A 25,394-nucleotide genomic window follows, 5' to 3' on the forward strand; every position below is an offset into this window, starting at 1 on the left:
GAAAGAAACCATAGCGACAACGGAGTGAGTATAAGACACAAAAAGCGCTACACGGAATATACCGCGGTATTACCTGCCTGGTCATCAGGAGAGAAGCAGAGGCAAGATACACCCGCCTCCTCGGAGGTAGAAGCTTGGTGTATACTCTCCTGATTAAAAAAGAGGGGTTATAAGGCCATGGCGGAGGGACTGAACTAGATATCCTGTAGGGACTGAGGGTTGTTCAGTCGGGAGATCAGGCGTCTCCACTCAAATACATAAAAACTGATAAAGTGCAAACATGGGCAACCAACATTCCACAAAAGGTGCTGAATTCGAAATTCCAGCATCATGTAAACACATGGAAGACAAATATCCAGGTTCATGCTCATATGTTCAGCTGTGGATGACTAAGTTCGATTGGGATGGTAACTTAGACAGGCCAGGCAATATTATAAAATTAAAAGAAGTTACTATACTAACGGTACTGAAACACAGCAAGTCCTCATGTGCGTTAATGGCAAGAAATGGGGCACTGTTAGAGGAGATTGGGTCCCAGTGGATCCAGCCACTCAACAACCATGGCAGCCTGGCAGCCAAGAACTAAATGACAGACTTGACAGACTGTACGAGCGCATGCGAACTGTTTTTACCAGACGAGCTGACTACAGCGCCATTACGGCCACGAGACAAAAGACTGACGAAAGTTTTGAAGACTATAGCATGAGAATGAAAGATGTGTTCCGGAAAAATAGTGGAATTCCGTATGCGGAAGAACCAGAAGGTCCCTACCAACAGCAGTTAAAGCAAGCTATACATGGGGGATCAAAATCAGAGATAAAAACCTGGGTAGAGAGACAATTAGTTGATTTCGGAACTTGTAACCTAAACCGCTATGAACAACATGCTATGCATGCTGAAAGACAATGCCAAAAGTAAGAACCAATCAACAGGCATGTTTTTCAATGCCAACCCTCTCCCAAGCCGAGGCCGCGGACGTGGGCGAGGCCGAGGCGGAAGGGGAGGAGGAGGCAATTCCCGTGAAAATGATCGGTGTCATTATTGTAAAAATTATGGACACTGGGGACGTGAAGAAACGTGACCAGAGATACAATAGAGGACAGCAGCAAGGTTCTAATCCACCTCAACAATGACTAGAACCGGAAAGATGTCACAAAAATTAAAACAAATCAGGGCACAAAATTTGACCAATTTGAAAAAGATGACTTAGAAGATGTTTTAGACTTAGAAACCATCTTCCTGTTTTGCTGAAGGCAAACCAGAAGTACAACTGACCGTGTTAGGTAATTCTTTAACATTCTTAGTAGATACGGGTGCAGGTAAATCAGTAATTAGAGATCCAATAGCCCTGACACCAACTTCTACACAGATTTTTGTGAGATCAGCAAATGGTCTCATAACCAAAGAAAGAATGTCAGTTCCTGTAGATGTTTGTGACCCTGTGAGTGGAATCACACTTAACGCCCCTTTCGTGATCTCCACCACATGTCCCGTAAATTAGGAAGAGATCTTATCTCTCAGCTTCAGTTGATGATTCATACCACAGCCGAAGGAGTGTGGTCTGTAGATAGAATGGTTAATCTGTGGGTAAGAGAAGCAGATGATGTCATTCTTAGGACTTGTGAATTTTTGCAGATCATGGATCTTAGGTTATGCGAAAATAACTGCCCCTTTACAAGCATTGATGTATGATAATCCCTTAGCAATGACTGATGTGTTAACTTGGACCCCTGAAGCTGAAGAAGCATTTGTGTACATAAAACAGGCCCTTGTAAGTGCTGGAGTGTTAAAGCTGCCAGACTATCAGAAGCCTTTTGAGCAGGTCGTAGATTGCAAAGGTAATTTTATGACTTCAGTTTTGTTGCAGAAGCACGGAGATAAGAGGCAGCCAGTAGCCTACTACTCCCACAAGCTAGATCCCGTAGCTTGTGCACTCCCACCATGCGTTAAAGCAGTGGTGGCAGCATCTGAGGCAGTAAAAGCCTCCGCAGGAGTGGTGCTATATCATGAGCTAACTTTGCTAGTTCCACATGCAGTGTCAATACTGCTGCTACAAAGTAAGATAGCATTCCTGTCGCCCGCACGTCATCTTTCCTGCATGGCAGTGTTGCTGTCTCAGCCGAATCTGACGATTCGTCGCTGCACGACCTTAAACCCAGCGACGCTGCTACCCACCGCAGAAGAGGGACACCAGCACAACTGCCTGGATGAGGTCTCCACCAAGGTCCTGCCGCGACCAGATCTCAGTGATGTCGCGTTGACTACAGGACAGACACTCTTTATGGATGGATCATCGAGAAAGGATGACTGTGGACGCACTAGAACCGCATATGCAGTAGTTACAGCAACTGAGGTGGTGGAGGCGAAATCACTTCCCTCCTCCTATTCTGCTCAAGCTGCAGAACTCGTCGCACTCACACGTGCTTGTGAATTAAGCAAAGGACAAGATGTTACCATTTATACAGATAGTCAATATGCTTTTTCCACGCTGTTTGTGTTTGCTCAACAATGGAATTTAAGAGGGATGAAAACTTCGACGGGCAAACCGGTCATGCATGCAGAACTGTTAAAAAAGTTATTGGCAGCAGTACAGCAGCCACGCAAAATAGCTGTATGTAAATGCGCTGCACACACTAACAACACAGACGCAGTCTCACAAGGCAATGCCTTTGCTGACAGAGCCGCAAAGGCTGCAGCAAATAACAACACACTTCTTGATAATGAGGAATCATTTACCTTAGAACCTGCAGATAATGATATTCTAAAAGAAATGCAACAAAGTGCTCCAGAAAAAGAAAAGGCCACGTGGAAGAAGTGAGGAGCCAAACTGGATGACAAAGGACTGTTAACCATAGGAAACAAGCCAATCCTTCCCCGGAATATGCATAAATGGGCAGCATTAGTGAGCCATGGGCCATGCCATGTCTCAACAGGAGGGATGGTACAGATGGTTAATGAACATTATTACACTATAGGATTTCATACCTACTCAAAAAATTTTTGTTCACAATGTGCATTTGTGTAAAACACAGCCCACAGGGAGCCCTTAAGGCCCCTGCAGGCACTACACCATTGCCAAATCATCCATTTCACAGTTTTTCTAGATTTTATTCAGCTAACACCATGTGAAGGTAAACAATATTGTCTAGTAGTGTTAGATGGATTTACTAGGTGGGTAGAAATTTTCCCCACAGCAAAAGCAGATGCACTGACAGTGGCAAAAGTTTTATGTAGAGAGATCATTCCCAGGTTTGGCATCCCGAAGGTCATCTGGAGCGACAATGGAAGCCATTTTGTAAATGAGATAGTGAAAACTGTGGGAGTAACTTTGGGCATTGATTTGAAGAACCACTGTGCATACCACCCTCAGAGTGCAGGGTTGGTTGAAAGAGTCAACGGTACTATTAAGAACAGACTGAAGAAGTGTATGGACGAGACAGGAAAGATCTGGATGTTTTGTCTCGACCTGGTGAAATTATGGATGCACATAACACCACACAAGAAAACAGGCATCACACCCTTTGAAGCATTATATGGGCGGCCTTATTGCCTACCATACTTTGCAACAACAAATGAGCTAAAACATGTTGAAACAATAGCAGATTATCTGAAAAAAGTGTTACTCAACCGATGTGTGAACGCTGTAAATGTTCTGCCTAGTCCTGTGTCTTCCACAGATTCCACCCCCCAGGAACCCATTCAACCAGGCGACTACGTGTGGGTGAAGAAGTTTGTGCGGAAGAGGTGGAACACGCCTAGATGGGAAGGTCCTTATCAAGTACAGCTGACCACAAAGACTGCAGTTCGAGTGGACGGAAAACTGTCGTGGATACACCTTTCCCATTGTAAGAAACAGAAAATTCTTCCAGGTGAAGGCGAGGGAGCAGTGGCGGACTCTCCGTAAACGGCTGACGGCCTGTATAGGTCCAGCAACGGCTGAACCCCGTCGGAACCTGTGAAGAAGCTCTAAAAGGAAATGAAGTTGTTCTTCCTAATTGTGGTGAGTGCTGTGACGGTGGGACTCGTGAGTCTTGGTCTGTGGAACTTCCGACAGGAGGGAGGTAATCAGGGACAGAATGATGCTCTGAGACAGGATGAGAGCTACGCGCGCGCTAAACGCACCGTAGTTAGCCACTTAGAACATTCATGGTTAGAACAAAATCCAGAGTCCTCACACACTTACAGTTTGAATACATGGTGGCGCTATGCTAATTTCACAGCTCGGACACAGAATCATTCAACACAGAGGTGTCCAGAAGGTTATAACTGTATGTAACTATCCCGCTTTCGCGCCAGGAGACAAAGGCACGCAATTAGTGGATAAGGGATGGTGGTTATGTGGACATAATGCGTATGCAGACCTACCAGCAAACTGGTCAGGAGTGTGTGTGCTCCAGTACATCTCAAGGATCACAGTCATTTATGCTGCTAATGCTAGATCCGCACCACAGTTGCGCCCCAGGGAGGAGTGTGTGCAATGGTAGATTACTGTTGTACGTTCATCCCAGAGAATGATGCGGACGGTCACCTGATAGATAGCGCATTGAAAAATTTGACTAAACTACAGAGAGCTATGATTGATGATGGTAGTCCCCCACCAGACTGGCTTACAGGAATGTTGTCAAGGTGGAGGGAACTGTTGTTCAAGATAGGAATGATGATAGGGATAGTGCTGCTAGTATTAGCCATACTAGCTTGCTGTGTAGTACCTCTTGTTCGGGGTTGCATTGGCCGGCTCGTGGGATCAGCTGTTACTAGTACTTTGCTGCAGGTGGAAGAACGATTTCTACTGGACAACAATGAAGAGGAATCAGAAGAAGAAGAATGGACAAATGTGATGCAAGATGTAAATAAGATGTCTTAATCTGTACACATGTTGAACTCTGAATGTAAGAAATGTGTTTCTAGGAAAATGACGTAATGCATTTAAATTTCATGAAATGAAAAGATGTAATACTGACAATGAGAATCTAGACGCATTTAACGATAAACAGGAGGGAAATGTGAGAAGAATTATTGTTTATCGTTTCAATGCTATAGAAAGTATAGTAAGTAGATTTAGAATGTTTAATCAAAAGGAATGTATGAGTGTTTGAACCAAGTATTGAAGCTGTTTGGTACCTCTCAGTGCTGGGTACCTTGTTCAAGGACACGAGGAAGTCGGAGAAGGAATCATGAGGTCAGATTGACATAAATGTTGTGTGCACCAAATAAAAGAGGAGAGCGAGCAGCAGATGGGCGGAGTTGAGAGAGGAAGCTTGAACTGCTCGTCAGTTCTCCCTTGCAAGGCCTCCTGTTTGTGTGGTTGATCTGAGTCTAGTAAACGAACAGCGCGGGTGACCAAACATCACCCTCACATGTGCTGTGTGGGTTATTTTTGTATGTTTATTTGGGTTCTATTGTGTACGTTTTTCTGTTATTTTCTAAGTGGTGCCGATCCTACCCTGTGGGGTGCAGGTGTTTTAAGGATAATTGTAAAATCTCGAATATGAATTTGAATGGGTGTGTGTGTGTGTGTGTGAGAGTATTTTAGCAATTGTTGTTAGCGGATATCCGGAAATAAAGGTATTAATTTGGCACACTGGACCAGTCTCTTACCCTCATTAGAAACACTTGTGCGGCCTTGATAATTCTCCAGGTGGAATTCCTGGGGTGGCGTTGTCAACTTAGGAAAGAGATATACCGAGCCCCGTCTGGGCCCACGCCACATATAGACCAAAGCTGGATGATTGTTGCCAATATTCGGCACGTTTTTGCCGAAAAAACTCAAGCGGCTGATCAGCGTGACTGGGGTGTAATGTCTTTAAGTGACGCCTTCATTTATTTGGCTTCATGCTGTCCTGCCAACATTTTTAGACACAGTAAACACACCGGTCTTTCCTCGTCTCCCACCGTAGTCGCAGTGAAGCCAAGCGCTATAAATGCTTCGTCAGATTTCCTCGTCTTAGCTTTCGGGAGACTTTCGTATGTCTCATTATCTCCGTCTCTCTCCGCCTTTCTTTTCATCACTGTTAAGTATTTTTTCATGCTGTCTTTTGGTGGTTTGTTCACTGCGCTTCCTATCTCTTTCTCTGTGGTGTGTGCGCGCGGGATGTGCAATTACACTTTATTCTAGTACGGAAAAAAATAAACATGTTCTCCGGGGTCACAGCCCCACTATTTGAGAAGCGCTGCGCCAGGCCAAGGTAACGTCTCGATCCAAACACGTGATTCATATCCAACAGTAACTTACTATAGCTATGGTGTAGCTTCCATCCAAATGAGTCGCTGTTTGTCTATTTGTAAATTACTTTTTGGACAGGTCCGGTGCCCGGTGTGTTCCAGATATTAACCTTTGGGGAACGCTGGACCGAGACGCCTCAGATGCAAGAAGGGCTGGGAATGCTATGGCAGATGCGACGGTAGATGGGCAGCGGTGCATGAGCAGCCCACCTCTGGCCAGGTCAGAGGACCCACTCGCCTACTGGCTAAATCACAGACATCGTTACACCAACCTTTTCAAGCGGGCCAAAAGATTTCTATGCATGCCAGCATCTACTGTACCCTGCAGAAGAATATTCTCCAAATGTGGAGAAATTGTGAGCAAAAAAGAAACTGGTTAAATCCCAATACTGTGGAAAAAATAACGTACCTCAATAAAAACCTCGAGTCCACAGTTACACAAGAATACCCAAGCTATGGCATATTTTACCAGCATTTTCTCCTTAACAAAATAAAGCTCACGTGTGCGCCTCCCGGTCACCAATAGCGGCTCCAACCCTGCAGTGCAAGGCTCGCGGGTCGCCAGTAGAGGGCGCTAGAACTGCAGTTTCATTACTAGTAATCATTACAAGTGGTTCGGGAATTCACAAAAGCTTAATTTGCCCATCATTACTTTTTGTCCTGATCGGAACCAGACAAATCTACCAGGCTTCGTCTTGTTGGTGTTGCTGTTCTTCCACTTCCACAGTTGGCATCTATATTGTAGTTGTCACCTTCTGGTCCTCTATATCCACCCTTTGTGGTGCAGCCCTCTGTGATCGCCCATTCAGATGTCTGTTCGTGCCACCCAGCCTGCTCTGACAAAGACTTTATTAGCTCTGGTTCTTTGAGGGATTCTACTGCCACCTTTTCAGTAAAGTTTAGTCTGGTCAATCTACTCGGTCCTGTGTGTGTCTGCTGCTCCTAAAACGAGCTGCTGTCTGCTGTTCCTTATAATTTATTAAAGTCTTGAGTTTCAGGGTTTTTTTTTTCATTTTTAAAATTTATTTTATTTACTTCTTGGAATAGTTACATTTGCTGCTTCAGTTATAAATTGACATATTTCATTATTCAGTTCTGGTTTACACCAACTGCCCTTAGTTTGCCCCAGCAAATATTCTGAACGTATCCATTTGCTCCCTCACATTTCCATCTTCCTCCTCCTTTGTTCCGACCCCTAACGCTTTCAGTTTCTAGACCTATTGGATGATGGTCTCTACCCACTGTGCTGCTTCTCAACACTTCCCAGTTGCTTTTCCATGTTAAAACCTGTGATGCCGATGTGTGATCTCTTGATGGCTCGGTGCCCTTTGCCACTTTCACCCTCACGGCCAAACCAGTATTCAAGCATGCCTTTGTCATCTAACATGTCTTCCATTACTTCGAGTCTTCCTGATATCCCCCATGTGCATTAAAATCTCCACACCAAACTATCTTTCAACTTAATAAACCCAAATTTGGTTTGAGTCATGCCTCTTGTACACAAATAATATCCATGTGTTCCTGTAATTCAGGGATATATTTTTTTTTAGTTTTGCCTGTTTGTGATGAGACTTTGACCATTCCAAGGTCAGAAAAGGTGATGATCAGGGTCTGTTGTCACTCTTTGAACAGGGAACCAGCAGTGATGAGCAGCTCACTCTTCCTCTCAACATAGTTTTAGCTCATAACCAACACCAGGCTCCTTCAGCTACCTTTACCAGACTGAACTGCTTCTGTCCTCATCTGAGCTCCATCAGCAGATTCAACACTGACAGGAGGAAATCACTGAGGTCACCATGACAACGAAACAGGATGTAGCTTCATTTGGCTTTACAAGCTGCTGTTGTTATTCTGTTACCCCACGTGTGTGTGTGTGTGTGTGTGTGTGTGTGTGTGTGTGTGTGTGTGTGTGTGTTGACCTGTTCTTTTCTCAACTTCTTAATTTGATCTGTTGGATAATTTCTGCACAGTGTTCCTTGATGAAGTGTCCCAACAAATGGTTCTGAGCCTCACGGTTGTTCCACAAATCTTTAATCATTTCTGCAGGCGACAGATGACAGAACAGTGTCCCTGAACCTGTTCAGCCAGTGTTCTGCCCTAAACCTTCTACATTCAGAGGTTTCTGTGTGGATTCTCTTTGTATGAAAAGTACTGGTGTTTCAGCAGGACATTACCGGTACTGTAATGACCAGAAAAAGACTAAGATATGAGACCAAATATGTAACTAAACCTGGCCAAATTAAAGTTTTTTGTTTTTTTTCAAAATGGGTAAAACACAAATGAACTAAAAGAGTCAGTGGTCATTTCGTGAAACATCCTGGGAGAACTTCCAAACTGCACTGATAAAGCTGCGATCCCAGGGGATTGGAACCCACAACCTTGTTGCTGTGATGAGACAATGTTAGCCACCTCACCTAATCAGACATTCCCTCATGTAAATGAAAATAAACATTATCACACAGGCTCTTAACAAAAATAAAACTCATTTATTGCAGGAAGTAAAAACATACAATATTTACAAACATTTAATAATGAAAAAAAGCGAAACTCTTAATGATTTCACACATCAAGTTCTGCAAGTTATTTTACAAACACTGTTAAACAGTTTATTATTTTATACACAATATTAGTGGACCAGTTTCACATGAATTTGTTAGATTCTTCTAGGAAGAACTTCATAACATAAGACGGGTCAAAGTGCTCAAGCTTTCCATAGTTTGGCTTCTTAAAACAGATGACAGTCAGTGAAGGTTAGACCCGTGTCAGCAGCATAAATCAAATCAATATTTATTTATATAGCGTCTTTTACAAACAAAATTGTTTCAAGGCGCTTTCCAGAATCCCAGGGCCTGACCCCAGACAAGCAACAGTGGCAAGGAAAACCTCCCCTTTAACAGGAAGAAACCTTGAGCAGGACCAGGCTCATGTAGGGAGACCCTCCTGCTGATGGGGGGCTGGGTAGAGAGAGAGGAGGGGGGGGAGGAGAAGAGGAGGGGAGGGGAGAGGAGAGGCTCAGAAACACACGCAAAAATACACTATACAACCGGTCAGCGGGGCCGGAGGTCATCACACAGCTCCGAAGGCGGCAATACCTGTAAATGAATAGTGGGGGGGAGCAGAAAAACTACACAAGAATCAGCATAACTAGTCTGCTTGATGAGGAGGAGAGGAGAGGAGAGGAGAGGAGAGGAGAGGAGAGGAGAGGAGAGGAGAGGAGAGGAGAGGAGAGGAGAGGAGAGGAGAGGAGAGGAGAGGAGAGGAGAGGAGAGGAGAGGAGGAGAGGAAACCATGACCCAGTGGGGTGACAGAGGCCTGTCAGGTGATCATGTTTCCGGACCCCGGCAGCCTCGGCCTGTAGCAGCATAGCTGAGATGTGACCTAATGATTAGACGACCCCCTAGGTATGATAATTTGTCTGTCTATGATAGTAACTGGAACTGCAGAATTAGTAACAATAAGCTTTTTCAAAGAGGTAGGTTTTAAGTCTGATCTTAAAAGTAGCGATGGAGCCTCCCGTACCTGGACAGGGAGCTGGTTCCATAGCAGGGGGGCCTGGTAGCTAAATGCCAAAGCTCTGCTACTGGATGACAACACAGTCCAAATATTACAGCACATGTGACTTTGGATCCTCTGTTCAGGTCTACACGTTTCTATAGACGTGCACTTTCAGCATGAAGAGTAAAACATCCTGGATCATTGATGTCGTCTCTGCTCAAGTCCTCCGTGGATAAAATCCATCTTCCCCCAGTTATTCTTCAATGGACTCATGAGTTAAGTTTCCTCATCACTTTTTCCTCTCTTGTGACTATGAAGAAATAAAATGAAGGAACAATTAATAGATGCTGACAGGTGTATTTCACAAGAAACATCATTAACATTCTATTAATGCAGGGCCACAATAGTAAAATATCAGCTCACAGACTGACTTGAAAGTTACAATCAAAGAAGTGAGACTTACACGAAAGAGTCATTACGGAGATTAAACAACAAACTGTAAAGATGATGCAGATAATTCTCCAAAACGTCATCTGGATGTAAAGGATGTGTCGTCCATCAAGTGTGTTTCCATCTGCTCATAAAAGAGTATAAACAACAAAAACATGATTATTGTAATCACCAAACTGGCCATACTTTACTCTATGCAGCATGTCGTCATGTGTGTTATTGTAATAAACTTATTTTTAATATTTTGAAAGCTGTGCTCCGAATAACAGAAAGTGTAACTGACTCTATTTAGAGTACAGTGATCCCTCGTTTATCGCGGGAGTTGCGTTCCAAAAATAACACGCGAAAAGTGAAATCCGTGAAGTAGCAACTTTATTTTTTTTACAATGCAATACTGAACTATAGAATGAAACCAAAAATCAAAACCTGTTTTAAAGCCCAAAATTTGTTTAAAACAATAATTTTAATCTAGTAATACAAGGTTGGAAACATTGTCACTGGCGTATTTCCCAGTCCCAGCTGTGCCTCTTCGTCCTGACTCCGCTCCGCTGGAGCGTCTGTTTCTACTGAAGGCGCAGGAGTCTTTCTCCCAGAGAAGAACATTGTTATGGGTAGTTGTTGGCGCTCTTTCTTTTTCTGAGCAACAAGATTTTTATAAACGGATATGCCACCTTCGATTATATTTGAGAACTGCAATGAACGACTCGCAAAAAAAAATCCGTGAAGCAGCGAAGCCGTGAAAGATGAAACGCGATATAGCGAGGGATCACTGTAGTACCAACTGTTACATTTATTAACTGTCTGGACCAACGTGACATGCCGACAGTTGTCTGAGGCCTGGACACAGACTGAAGCTCAACGTTGCGCACTGATAATTCTGTGCCAAGACGATAGAAAGGTGGGTGCTGAGCTGCTGCAGCGCCCCCTGCTGGCAGAGGGTGATTCTATGCATTCCACTGCCTGTACCAAACTGTAACTCTGTAGTAGCTCGTTTATTATTGGAAACATGTGAAGCACGTTAAATGTTGTTAATTAAATGGGCCAAAAAAAAAACTTGTGGAGAGACAAAAAAATAAGTCTCAAATAAGTTTCAAAAGCATCGAAACAGCCGTTTCTGACAGAGTTAATGACCAACACTGCTGTAATCTCAGCCAGAAAAGATCCAAATAAGTTTCAACAGCTTCGAAACAGCCAGAAAAGACCAGAGAATCACCAGGAACGTTTCAGAGCTTCTTCATGAGGGACTTTTACCAGAGTACCCAACACACCAGAACCCCCCCAGCAACAATAAGATCCCACTGGCCTGTGTGCAGCCTGGATCATGACTCAATAACAATCATGCAGCAGCATGTAAATGTAAAGTTCTCACCCCACATGACAGTGATGTTTCTGTCTTCTGTTTGGACAACACAGCCATAGATGTTGGTGTGGATCAGGGGGACCTCAGCTGTCAGGATGAGGATCACTGATCCATCCCCAGAAGGCAACGGGCCAGTTACAGTGATCCAGTTTGCCTTGGGGGCCCCGTCTTCAGTCAGAGACACTGAACGCACTGATTTGTCAGTACTGGTGACGTGGCACTTCAGCAATGCCTTGGTTCTGTCAACAGGGTTGGCAAACACACGGAGATCTGCAGGATAGAAAAGGTGATGATCAGGGTGGGACCAGCCAGGGGAAGAAAAGATACTTTTGTATGTGTTCAGGTTAATTCCTGAATTATGTCCAATGAGCCAAATCTGTGTGGTTGTTAGATTTTACATGCTATGTCATAAAAAACAGGTATTTCATGAATCTGTGTAAGTCCTCACAAAGATACAAGTACAAATATATGTGTGTGTTTATTCACCTGTTCTTTTTTCCGTTTCTTTTAATTTGATCTGATGGATCATTTCTAGACAGTATCTCCTGATGAATTGTCCAAACAAATGGTTCCGAGTCTCATAGCCGTTCCACGAATCTTTAATCATTTCTGCAGAAGGAGACAGGGCTTTCCATTTCTGAGCTCCAGCATCAAACTGAATGAAACCCTCTCCATTCACTGCCCAGTTGTCAAAAGCAGATTCAATCCTCTCGTCTGACGTGATGCAGCCACGCCGCCGCTGAACATCTACAAGGATTGTTTTTTCTCTTTAGTTAAAGGTTTTAATTCCTAATTACAAAGCAAATGTGCTACAAACTTACTCCGTGTGTGATTGATGAATTTAGAAATCTCTTTGAGAGCATCAAAAACATCATAACATGCTGGTCTGCAGGTCCCAGGTAAGTTGTGGGATTCCAGGACGGGTTTGAAGTGTTCTTGTTGTGTCCCACTGTCACAGTGAGAGATCACAACTCCATCAAACTCTGTAACTTGTTCAAAATGGGGCCGAGATCCAGGCTGAACACGTCCTGTAGACAAGAACCCAAGAGAATGGGAACCTGAAACACACAACAGCCTCTTTCCACAAGCTGTGAAGGAAACATGGAGCAGCAGGATGAGAAACAGGTCAAAAGACCCAACAATAACCCAAAATATCATAATAGGTTCCTCATAAACTGAATATAAACAAGGTTTACTACAGCACCTGAACAGGCACAAATAAGAAAAGAGGTTTAATCTCCACTCTCTTCGTACTCTGTGTGCAGGCATCAAAATCAAAGCAAATCCTCAGATAGTCAACAACTAAAAAATACATCCGTGTTTGGACAGTTAACTGCAACTTTCATGCATATGCTTTTGATATTAAAATATTAAATAAATATTAAAACACACACACACACACACACGGCAGAGGTACTTTAGCAGATGATTCATCAACAGGAAGTCTCAGTGTGCACTACTGATTCTCCCCCTAACGGCTCAGTTCGGAACAGCCCGACGCACTGGAATCGAAAGCACTGAAGTTTCCTCGTTCGGTTGCCCATGTTGGCGTTTCGAATAGTGTCACTGCCCAAATATCTTCAAGTATTTCACCAGCTTCCTGGTGCATTATTCGCTATTGATGTTTTTATTGCAGAGCTAAACAAAAACAAAGGGCGTTTTTGAATGTTCTTTAAAGTCGATGGCAGTATCACCGACCAGTTGAGGTGTTCAATCAATCACGTCATTTTGAATATTATATATTCATGCAAGAGTTTGGGGAGAGTTGTTTTAATCAGAATCATTGTGTGTTCTTTGATTAGCATGTTGCTCTAAAAGGTGTTGGCTGCCTAAAGGAGTCATGTGAGATTGTGAGTCTTTGGGGGCATCTGAGAGGAACAAGACCAAATGTGGGAGAAGAGCATCTACACAGAGAGCTGATTGATTGTTTGTCTATTTCTACCTGAGAAAAGCGCAACACAGCGCTCAGAACGTGTGTGTAAAGAAAGTTTCCTCAACTTACCGCATTCTGCTGCTGGGAGCAGGATCCAAAACAGAAGACAAATGTTCATCTTCTAAATGAAGGTCGCTAAACACTTGTTGTCCTAAGATGAAACAGTCTGGAAGCACCATGACGAGGGTTCTTTGTGATAAAGACCGATTCTCTTAAAAGCGGGTCTCAAACTAGACGAGTTGCGCGGGTTTTAACAGAGCGATCCAATAAGAGCGCTCTCTCCCTGCAGCCTAAGGATGGGCAGATCGATCCCGTGGTATCGATATATCGATACTCACAAGCTACTCATTTGGTATCGATGTTCTTTTATAAATATCGATACTAACTAAAAAAAATAAATTGGGGTGTATGCATCACTTTCCGCCGTTTTAGATTAGTTACTTAAATTAATATGTGCCAAGACACCCCTATACCAGGCGGCGTACTGAGCTGGCCCATGTCACGTGACAGGAGATAGTGAATGCGCATCAACCTGCAACATAGCCTGCGCCGAGCCGACACAGTCAGCAAAAGGCAGAGCCGGAGGAAATAATCAGCCAGAGACGCAATCGTGTTAAAGCAGCAAATGTGAATATGATACGATTTCTGAACAGCAATCTGAGACTTCAGTAAAGTGTGATGACATACCTCAAGTGCACTAAAGGTGTGATGGTGTCAGACATTGTTCTAATTATTTTTTTATGGAACAACTGTCTTATGCAGGTTTAAAGGATAAGGAAATCCTAGTAATCAATTGACCATAATAAATTGTATATAAATGGTCTGTATTTGTCTTAAATGTAATAATATTTTGACTGACAAAAATTGCCAGTAAGAAATGAACGGTATCGGGATCGGGATCGATATCGATGAAAATACAAGAAAAAGTATCGGTATCGTATCGAATCCCAAAAGTGTGGTATCGCCCATCCTTACTGCAGCCCCGCAGCTTTCAGTTAGATCTGCCGTTCGTGCAGCAGGCTGCGCTGCTCCCGGAAAGCCGGGCGTTCACGTAGTCACGATAGCTTTCCCGCCTTATAACGCCTTATAACGCCTTATAAGGCCCGGGCCTTATAAGGCGTTCACGTAGTCACGATAGCTTTCCCGCCTTATAACGCCTTATAACGCCTTATAAGGCCCGGGCCTTATAAGGCGTTCACGTAGTCACGATAGCTTTCCCGCCTTATAACGCCTTATAACGCCTTATAAGGCGTTATAAGGCCCGTTATGTGGGTGGGAAAAGTGGCTGGTGGCTGGTGTGACAGTGCCTGATGTGACAGTGCCTTCACAAACAGGTGGGTTCCCCATCTAAAGACACCTCAGTCGTGCAAAATGAGTCAGAGGTGGGAAAACGCTGTCCTAGTATAGAGCTGGAGGTCACAAACCTGGGGCCCATTTCTGAGGGGAGGTTTATGATTAGTCAATCCTGAAACTCTGGTTTTTCGGTTTCACATATGCAGTTTAACAATGAGTCAGTTACTTTAGAAACTAGTTTCATCGAAACATGACTTTCCACTGCTCTTATTTAGAAGCCTGCACAGCTAAGACAGTCGCAGACATGGGTGTCCATTTCTCAAAGAGCCAGTTGATGTTGAGAAATATATAACATCTTTATGAAAAAGTATATAATTATTAATATATTGTAGGGGAGAAGTAGGAGAATCAAGAGTTTTCATCGGCTGTTGTTATTTGCATTCCATTGATGCATTGATGCATGCATCGACACATTTGCATTCCAAGGCTTTTTAGATCCTGCAGGGCTTCACTCAGGGTTGGTTGAACTAACTCTTAACACCTGTTACTCTTTCCAAAAAATTTGACAGCTCAGAGTTGGACAGCATAAGGTTAAGATTTTGACTCCCAATTTGTTAAACATGCTATGTAAAACGGGCCGCAGGACCTGATCGCGGGCTTGGCCCTGAACCATGCCTGTGGTTAGCATCTATTCTGGACCAGCAAACCAAAAAGCTGTCAGAAGAATCCAAAGCAGTGGGCTCCATGAGTGTCCAGCCCCTCGGTTCTTCAGCTTAATTTGGTACTGTTTAATCACTTTGATGTATCCTGCCTCTGTGGAGATGCAACTGTAGTTCCCCTCAAGCTGAGGAGCCATGCTGTTGATCAGGAAGACACAATGCTCGTCCCTGGAGTTGCACAACACCGTGCCTCCTGGGTGCTGCCATACATACTGGGCATGATGGGATCTCATTGGACACCGGAGGAAATGTGTACAGTTGGGCCAGACTTCGACACTGACAACATCCTCATCCTCATCACCGCCTGTAACTGTTGGGGACAAAAGAGAGATGTTTACATTTAAGGCTGGTTTTTGCTCATTTAACCAGCAGGATTTTCTAGTTCCTGTAGCTGATCCTGACAGCATGTGAGAAATTACATCTGAGTTTCAAAAACTATTCCAACATGACACAGACCTGCCTTCGCCAATGTGATCCTTTAAGTGTGACACTAGCTCTTTCACTGTTTGAAAATGGCGGACACACAATGAAACCGCACATTTTAAATCCGCAACAACAGAAACAGCTTGTGGCTCAAGTATATTGTGCACACGGTAAAAATGGCCCTTGAAAGCCGAGTAAGTAGTAAAGGTTTTATTACAGTTGGCGCCAACACATTTGAAAAGACAGCGTGGCTCATTCCTATGAGTATTGCAGTATTTCCCGGTTTCTTTTGCCAATATTTGTAATTTTAACAAATAAATTCCATTTAAATCACATATTGTTGTAGTAAATCTAACAAAAAATTCTGTTTCATAGTTTACAAAATTTCACAGTGATTTAAACAAAAAATATATGTATTTGGGTTTACAAGATTTTTTTGTAGGGATTTTACAATGTTTTTATGTACATTTCACGGTCTTTTTTTAGAGTGTTGTTATTGTCCTGAAAATAGAACTACTAAATCCTATTCTGCAGGAAACCCTGATACTGATTCTTCTTCTAAGTTTGACAACAATGCATTTATGTCTTCTCACTGAATGTATTAAAAAAGGTGATGTCTGTAGTTTAGAGACATGTTGAGATGTTAAAGATCTTTTAGGATTATTTAAGATGTTGAAAGTATTTGAGTTTTCACATGTTACCAAACAAATTTAGTAGAATGTGACAATAATAATACGAAGGTGACATGAAAATATCGTCACTGAAGTTTCTGTGGATGCTTTTTTGAAAAGCCATAAAAGTCATTATTACCTGGGTGAACAATAATTTATTAATCTGGCAGCGCTCTGATAGGCCAATAAATTAGTTGTATAAACGGACTAGATCATTTCTGTCCGATGTCTTTCTTTTTCATCTTTGTTGCACGTGTTTTTAAAGGAACACACTTTAGACTAATTCAGTATACTGATGCAAATCACTCGAGCCTTATTTTTGTGAAAGATCTTAAAAAACAATCTACATGAAAATTGTTACAAAAATATACATATATATTATTATTTCTCACTAATAAATGTTTATTTTATGTGTAAAAATAAGTCTAAGCAAGTCGTTCTTTATAATCTGGAGTAAATAAAAATTCTGCCTCTTGATATAAAATATAAACTATTCTTCTAATGAAGGAAGTAAAAATAAGACAATCTTAGTATAAAGACAGTTAATACTGTAAAAGAAGATCTTAACAAGTATGTACATTTATTTTGATATTCAATTTCATTAAATTAAAATTAATCGTTTATTGACAACATTCTTGGTGCCACATGACATCATCAAAGAACATGAGTTACATTTGATCATCAGTCTCTTAAAGAAATAAATTAATGTTTAAGTAAACGGTTCACTAAACAGTAGTTTGGTGGTCATGTTACATTAACATAGAAATAGTTATTTGTGTAATGCTTTATAATGTCTAAATAGGAAACCAAAGTGCTTACATAACAGATAAAAGGTAACAGGGAAAAGAACATAATAAAAAGTTTCTTTAGCTTTTTACACCTGATCACTGTTGTGACTTCACCTGTATGTTCTGTTTAATGTACTGCTCTGTTTGAAAGTGTCGTAAATGTGAACGTTAAAGTCGGTTCACTGCAAATGTTTGTGTTTTGATCCCCTGTTCAGTTGTATTACACGGGGCAACTTTAATATGGAGAATAAAAATATTCTGGATCATAGCATTTGTCTCTCATCCAATCTTGACAAATATTCATTCTTCTGGTTATCCATCAGTTCATCACTCCTTAAAGATACTGGTGGTTGTTCTTCATCACTTGAAACAATCCTCTTCTTGACTATTGTGAAACACAAATGGAGGCACAAATAATACATGTTGGCAGATATTTCATTACAAACATTGATCTGATCATAAGGCTAATTATTGAAACATTAATACCAAAATATCAGCTGACAGACTGATGAGTGTTTCAACAAAAGTAGTGAGACTTACAGTTGAGCATCCGTGCTGTTGCACAGATTAAAAAAACACATGAAACCAAAATGGGAGCCAAAAATGTCCAATTAACACCAGCAAGTGTTTTTCCATCTGAAACAAAAGGGAAATTATGGCAATAACAATAAAATACACTGGGTTTAAAACCTTGCATTATTCTGTATCATATGTTCCTCAACTTTTTTACCAGTTATATTTACAATTGGGCCCAGAAACAATCTATAGATCTGTACATTGGTGAGACTAAACAACCACTGTACAGATGCAACGCCAACTCCTCAGGTCAGGATTTGGCCATCCAGCTACACCCAAAAGATAAGGGACACTGATTTGAAGAAAGCAAAGCAAAGCAAATTACCACTGACCCTCATGAGCATCAACAATAACGCTCAGTGACTCAGCACAGCACAACTGTGGGATTCCCACTAGTTCATTTACAATTGAAGAAGCCTATCAGATAAGAGGTGAAAATAAAGTTCAGGTGAACTTCCTTGAGCCAAGAATTCTTTTTGACCTGGATGATTGAGAACATTCATCAACCATTTCTCAAATGCAGACCCATTAGTCCTTGCTTCCTCGCGCTTGTGAAACATCCTCAATCAAGCACTGTTCCAGCACTAAGTTTGCAAGCTACCAAGTACATTCCAATCTCCCGTAAGTGTCCTTGTTCTACCCCTTTGATCAAATATGCATCACATGTGACTTGTCTGGACTCAACTGCTTCCAGATTCAAATGACAAACATGAAATGAATCAATCCGATTAATGTCCAGTTGTGTTTCATCCCTTGAATAATTGACATATATGCAGCCTGTATTGCTTTGACTGTCCAAATTAAAGTTGTTATTTTCAAAATGGGTAAAACACAAATGAACTAAAAGAGTCAGAGGTCATTTCATGAAACATCCTGGGAGAACTTCCAAACTGCACTGATAAAGCTCTGATCCCAGGGGATTGGAACCCACAACCTTGTTGCTGTGATGAGACAATGTTAACCACCTCATCTAATCAGACATTTCCTCATGTAAATGAAAATAAACATTATCACACAGGCTCTTAACAAAAATAAAATTCATTTATTGCAGGAAGTAAAAACATACAATATTTACAAACATTTAATAATGGAAAAAATAGAAACTCTTAATGATTTCACACATCAGGTCCTGCAAGTTAGTTACAAACACTGTTAAACAGTTTACTATTTTACACACAAGATTAGTGGACCAGTTTCACATGAATTTGTTAGATTCTTCAAGGAAGAACTTCATAACATAAGACGGGTCAAAGTGCTCAAGCTTTCCATAGTTGGGCTTCTTAAAACAGATGACAGTCAGTGAAGGTTAGACCCGTGTCAGCAGCATAAATCAAATCAATCTGATTTGATTCTTCAAGGAAGAACTTCAGAGTTAAATTTCAACTTCACCAAGGATGTAACTGAAACCAGTCTTTCAGAAACAGAAATAAAGTCAAACATTCAACAACATAAGATTTTTACAATGTCGAAATAAGTAACCAGTGTTTTACATAAAATAAATAAAGATGATGCAAACAAAATAGAGGAGCGATGAATGAGTAAATAACACAAAAATAAATGAAACCAGACATAAAGTGACAGCATTACGAGGTGTTTAACGGCAGTTTTGAAAGATGAGTGTTAAGCTCTGATTTAAGAAGTTCAAGATCATTAATACTGAATTTAGGGTCAAAGTGCTAAAGTTTTCCATAGTTTGGCTTCTTGGCTTCTTAAAAAAGATGACAGTCAGTGAAGGTTAGACCCGTGTCAGCAGCATAAGTCCCAAAGCTCTGCTACTGGATGACAACACAGTCCAAATATTACAGCACATGTGACTTTGGATCCTCTGTTCAGGTCTATACGTTTCTATAGACCTGCACTTTCAGCATGAAGAGTAAAACATCCTGGATCATTGATGTGGATAAAATCCATCTTCCCCCAGTTATTCATCAATGGACTCATGAGTTAAGTTTCCTTCACCACTTTTTCTGCCTTGTGCCTATGAAGAAATAAAATGAAGGAACAATTAATAGATGCTGACAGGTGTATTTCACAAGAAACATCATTAACATTCTATTAATGCAGGGCCACAATAGCAAAATATCAGCTCACAGACTGACTTGAAAGTTACAATCAAAGAAGTGAGACTTACACAAAAGAGTCATTACGAAGATTAAACAACAAACTGTAAAGATGATGCCGATAATTCTCCAAAACTTCATCGGGACACCTGCATAAAGGATGTGTCGTCCATCAAGTGTGTTTCCATCTGCTCATAAAAGAGTATAAACAACAAAAACATGATTATTGTAATCACCAAACTGGCCATACTTTACTCTATGCAGCATGTCGTCATATGTGTTATTGTAATAAACTTATTTTTAATATTTTGAAAGCTGAAAGCTGAAAGAATAACAGAAAGTGTAACTGACTCTATTTAGAGTATTTCAACTGTTACATTTATTAACTGTCTGGACCAACGTGACATGCCGACAGTTGTCTGAGGCCTGGACACAGACTGAAGCTCAACGTTGCGCACTGATAATTCTGTGCCAAGACGATAGAAAGGTGGGTGCTGAGCTGCTGCAGCGCCCCCTGCTGGCAGAGGGTGGTTCTGTGCATTCCACTGCCTGTACCAAATTGTAACTCTGTAGTAGCTCGTTAATTAAATGGGCCAAAACAAACCTTGTGGAGAGACAAAAAAATAAGTCTCAAATAAGTTTCAACAGCATCGAAACAGCCGTTTCTGACAGAGTTAATGACCAACACTGCTGTAATCTCAGCCAGAAAAGATCCAAAGGTCTGCTTTCAGATGGAGGAAGACCAGAGAATCACCAGGAACGTTTCAGAGCTTCTTCATGAGGGACTTTTACCAGAGTACCCAACACACCAGAACCCCCCCAGCAACAATAAGATCCCACTGGCCTGTGTGCAGCCTGGATCATGACTCAATAACAATCATGCAGCAGTATGTAAATGTAAAGTTCTCACCCCACATGACAGTGATGGTTCTGTCTTCTGTTTGGACAACACAGCCATAGATGTTGGTGTGGATCAGGGGGACCTCAGCTGTCAGGATGAGGATCACTGATCCATCCCCAGAAGGCAACGGGCCAGTTACAGTGATCCAGTTTGCCTTGGGGGCCCCGTCTTCAGTCAGAGACACTGAACGCACTGATTTGTCAGTACTGGTGACGTGGCACTTCAGCAATGCCTTGGTTCTGTTAACAGGGTTGGCAAACACACGGAGATCTGCAGGAGGATAGAAAAGGTGATGATCAGGGTTGTCTGTTGTCACTCTTTGAACAGGGAACCAGCAGTGATGAGCAGCTCACTCTTCCTCTCAACATAGTTTTAGCTCATAACCAACACCAGGCTGCTATTTTAGGACCAGAGAGTGTGTTCACCTGTTCTTTTTTCTATTTCTCTTAATTTGATGTGGTGGATCATTTCTAGACAGTATCTCCTGATGAATTGTCCAAACAAATGGTTCCGAGCCTCATAGCCGTTCCACGAATCTTTAATCATTTCTGCAGAAGGAGACAGGGCTTTCCATTTCTGAGCTCCAGCATCAAACTGAATGAAACCCTCTCCATTCACTGCCCAGTTGTCAAAAGCAGATTCAAGCCTCTCGTCTGACGTGATGCAGCCACGCCGCCGCTGAACATCTACAAGGATTATTTTTCTCTTTAGTTAAAGGTTTTAATTCCTCTTAGATGTGTTACAAAGCAAATGTGCTACAAACTTACTCCGTGTGTGATTGGTGAATTTAGAAATCGCTTTGAGAGCATCAAAAACATCATAACATGCTGGTCTGCAGGTCCCAGGTAAGTTGTGGGATTCCAGGACGGGTTTGAAGTGTTCTTGTTGTGTCCCACTGTCACAGTGAGAGATCACAACTCCATCAAACTCTGTAACTTGTTCAAAATGGGGCCCAGATCCAGGCTGAACACGTCCTGTAGACAAGAACTCAAGAGAATGGGAACCTGAAACACACAAACAAATGGAGTCTTTGCATCAAAAGGTTCTGACAGGAACACAGGAAACTGTGTTTTAATGTCAAATTAGGAAAAAGGAAGAAGTTGAAACAATAACAAAGCACAAACTGAAAGGAAAAAGGAAGGAGCAATAGGAGAGAGAAAGGAAAGGGAATGAGGTAGAGGAGCGCAGTGGCAGTGTTCTTGGGTAGATCCAGATAACGAAGACAAGAATCTCTGGCTGAAGATAGTGTGGTTATCAGGAGCAACGTTGGGAGTTTATAATCCACGTCGTCGTCTCGCCTGGGAGGATCCTAATTTCAAATCCACTGGCTCTCAGCCACTCAGAGTTCAGGATTCTGTCTTTGCAGGATTACACCTGGTTGGAAACTACGACACCCGTTGTTTAAATTTGGTGCCCTTCTTGAGGGTCTCACTCAGGCTTTGTAGGCCACACGGGTACCAAACAATCAGAAGAAATATCAGGCCGAATAAATGCTTTTTTATGCTTGCTTCCTGATCTACACTCAACAGTCGATGGCAGTAATAAGCTGAAACAACCACCAGTTTAAAAAAGAAAAGGAAGATCAAGAACTATTACACCTAATAAAGCAGCTTCTCCGGGTCTCCAGAGCAAACCATAAAATGTTCTTTTTCGTTTTCCTGTCTTTAGCCAGTATTTTATTATTAATATTTAAACGTGGTTGTGGATCATGGATCAGTCAGTCTTAAATCTTTGGATGTCCGTGGAACTTCTCTCGGGAATCTGTTCAAGTGTTTGACGCACAAAGAGCGCGACAAGAAAGGCGCGTGTTTCAAACGCTGCAGTTCGGTTCGGAGCCTGAGGTTCTCGATGAGTGTAACACGTGGTGACCAAAATAAACTTGATTCAATAAACTTGACAAATTCTGCGCGGCGTCTAACAACCCTGCAAATCCAAACTTTCGCCATTACAGTTGTGTCACCTACCACATTCTGCTGCTGGCAGCAAAACCCAGTAAAGCAAAAGACAGAACTTCATCTTCCTGCAGTTGCGTTTCCCAAATAAAAGTCCATAATTATTTGCTGTCGATGTTGTTGTTGTTGTGCATCCAAAAGAGGAGAAAAGATGAAGTTGTCTCTCCAGCGCTGAGGAACCAAACGTCTTCAGAACACGTCACGATTGTTTTGATTGTACGACCGTTATTTTTTGAACCTTTATCGCGCCGTAAACACCGGAAGTGGGTGTAATAGTTGGATCCCGCCTTACTTTTATTTTACCGAGACGTGAAATGTTCTTCATAAACTTAAGTGACGAACAATTAATAAGTATAAATTTGTAGGGTTGTTGTTGTTTTGTTTTTTTTTGTTTTGCCTTAATTGAAGTGATAAATGTTCCATCGTTGAACAAAGTTATAATTCTGTTCCTCTGAGCTACATTCTTGCTGCTTTAGCCTGGCTGCCTGCTCTTCACTGGTTGAAATATGTTCTATATTGACATTTTAATTCCGTACTAGTTTAACATCCCCTGTTCCTTCTGTAACTGCTCCATCTTCTCTCTGGAAGGCTGAGCTGCTGGTCTGTGTTTTCTCAGGGGAGATCTTGGTCAGACACCATCAGCCTCCACAACGAGCAGATAGCAGTTATTACTAAACTGATATTGGAGGTCCTACAGAATAGCGTCTGGAATGTCATAAAACATCTGAAGGTTACTGTTTGATTTGATTTTGCATGAGTACTTGTTACTACTGGTTTTTAATGAGTAGCATTAAATGGCGCTTTTGTTGTTATTGTCCTGAAAATAGAACTACTAAATCCTATTCTGCAGGAAGCCCTGATACTGATTCTTCTTCTAAGTTTGACAACAATGCATTTATGTCTTCTCACTGAATGTATTATAAAAGGTGATGTCTGTAGTTTAGAGACATGTTGAGATGTTAAAGATCTTTTAGGATCATTTAAGATCTTGAAAGTATTTGAGTTTTCACATGTTACCAAACAAATTTAGTAGAATGTGACAATAATACGAAGGTGACATGAAAATATAGTCACTGAAGTTTCTGTGGATGCTTTTTTGAAAAGCCATAAAAGTCATTATTACCTGGGTGAACAATAATTTATTAATCTGGCAGCTCTCTGATAGGCCAATAAATTAGTTTTATAAACGGACTAGATCATTTCTGTCCGATGTCTTTCTTTTTCATCTTCGTTGCATGTGTTTTTAAAGGAACACACTTTAGACTAATTCAGTACTCTGATGCAAATCACTCGAGCCTTATTTTTGTGAAAGATCAAAAAACAATCTACATGAAAATTGTTACAAAAATATACATATATATTATTTCTTACTAATAAATGTTTATGTATAAAAATAAGTCTAATCAAGTTGTTCTTTATAATCTGGAGTAAATAAAAATTCTGCCTCTTGATATAAAATATAAACTATTCTTCTAATGAAGGAAGTAAAAATAAGACAATCTTAGTATAAAGACATTTAATACAGTAAAAGAAGATCTTAACAAGTATGTACATTTATTTTGATATTCAATTTCATTAAATTAAAATTAATCGTTTATTGACAACATTATTGGTGCCACATGACATCATCAAAGAACATGAGTTACATTTGATCATCAGTCTCTCAAAGAAATAAATTAATGTTTAAGTAAACGGTTCACTAAACAGTAGTTTGGTGGTCATGTTACATTAACATAGAAATAGTTATTTGTGTAATGCTTTATAATGTCTAAATAGGAAACCAAAGTGCTTACATAACAGATAAAAGGTCACAGGGAAAAGAACATAAAAATAAAAAGTTTCTTTTGCTTCTTACACCTGATCACTGTTGTGACTTCACCTGTATGTTCTGTTTAATGTACTGCTCTGTTTGAAAGTGTCGTAAATGTGAACGTTAAAGTCGGTTCACTGCAAATGTTTGTGTTTTGATCCCCTGCTCAGTTGTATTACACGGGGCAACTTTAATATGGAGAATAAAAATATTCTGGATCATAGCATTTGTCTCTCGTCCAATCTTGACAAATATTCATTCTTCTGGTTATCCATCAATTCATCACTCCTTAAAGATACTGGTGGTTGTTCTTCATCACTTGAAACAATCCACTTCTTGACTATTGTGAAACACAAATAATACATGTTGGCAGATATTTCATTACAAACATTGATCTGATCATAAAGCTAATTATTGAAACATTAATACCAAAATATCAGCTGACAGACTGATGAGTGTTTCAACAAAAGTAGTGAGACTTACAGTTGAGCATCCATGCTGTTGCGCAGATTAAAAGAACACATGAAACCAAAATGGGAGCCCAGAATGTCCAATTAACACCAGCAAGTGTTTTTCCATCTGAAACAAAAGGGAAATTATGGCAATAACAATAAAATACACTAGGTTTAAAACCTTGCATTATTCTGTATCATATGTTCCTGAACTTTTTTACCAGTTATATTTACAATTGGGCCCAGAAACAATCTATAGATCTGTACATTGGTGAGACTAAACAACCAC

The 25,394-nt window shown here is 41.2% G+C and overlaps 1 protein-coding gene across 5 annotated transcripts in view; it reads right to left on the reverse strand.

Moving 5' to 3' along the window:
• Nucleotides 1-9,767: 9,767 nt before the first annotated feature.
• Nucleotides 9,768-25,394, reverse strand: part of LOC115248452 (zinc-alpha-2-glycoprotein-like) — a 37,068-nt gene continuing 21,441 nt past the window's right edge. For 3 of the 5 annotated variants that reach the window (XR_003887325.1, XR_003887328.1, XR_003887329.1), the window contains one exon: nucleotides 18,984-19,783. Coding sequence is in view for 1 of the 5 variants with exons in the window: in XM_029832210.1 (XP_029688070.1) it covers nucleotides 9,987-10,027 (41 nt within the window). In the remaining 4 variants the exon portion in view is untranslated. Of the gene's footprint in view, nucleotides 10,028-18,983; nucleotides 19,784-25,394 lie in introns of those variants that run through there. The other 2 variants (XM_029832210.1, XR_003887326.1) reach the window with 2 other exon arrangements.

Source organism: Takifugu rubripes, unplaced genomic scaffold (genome assembly GCF_901000725.2).
Source record: "Takifugu rubripes unplaced genomic scaffold, fTakRub1.2, whole genome shotgun sequence".
Taxonomy (NCBI): Eukaryota; Metazoa; Chordata; class Actinopteri; order Tetraodontiformes; family Tetraodontidae; genus Takifugu; species Takifugu rubripes.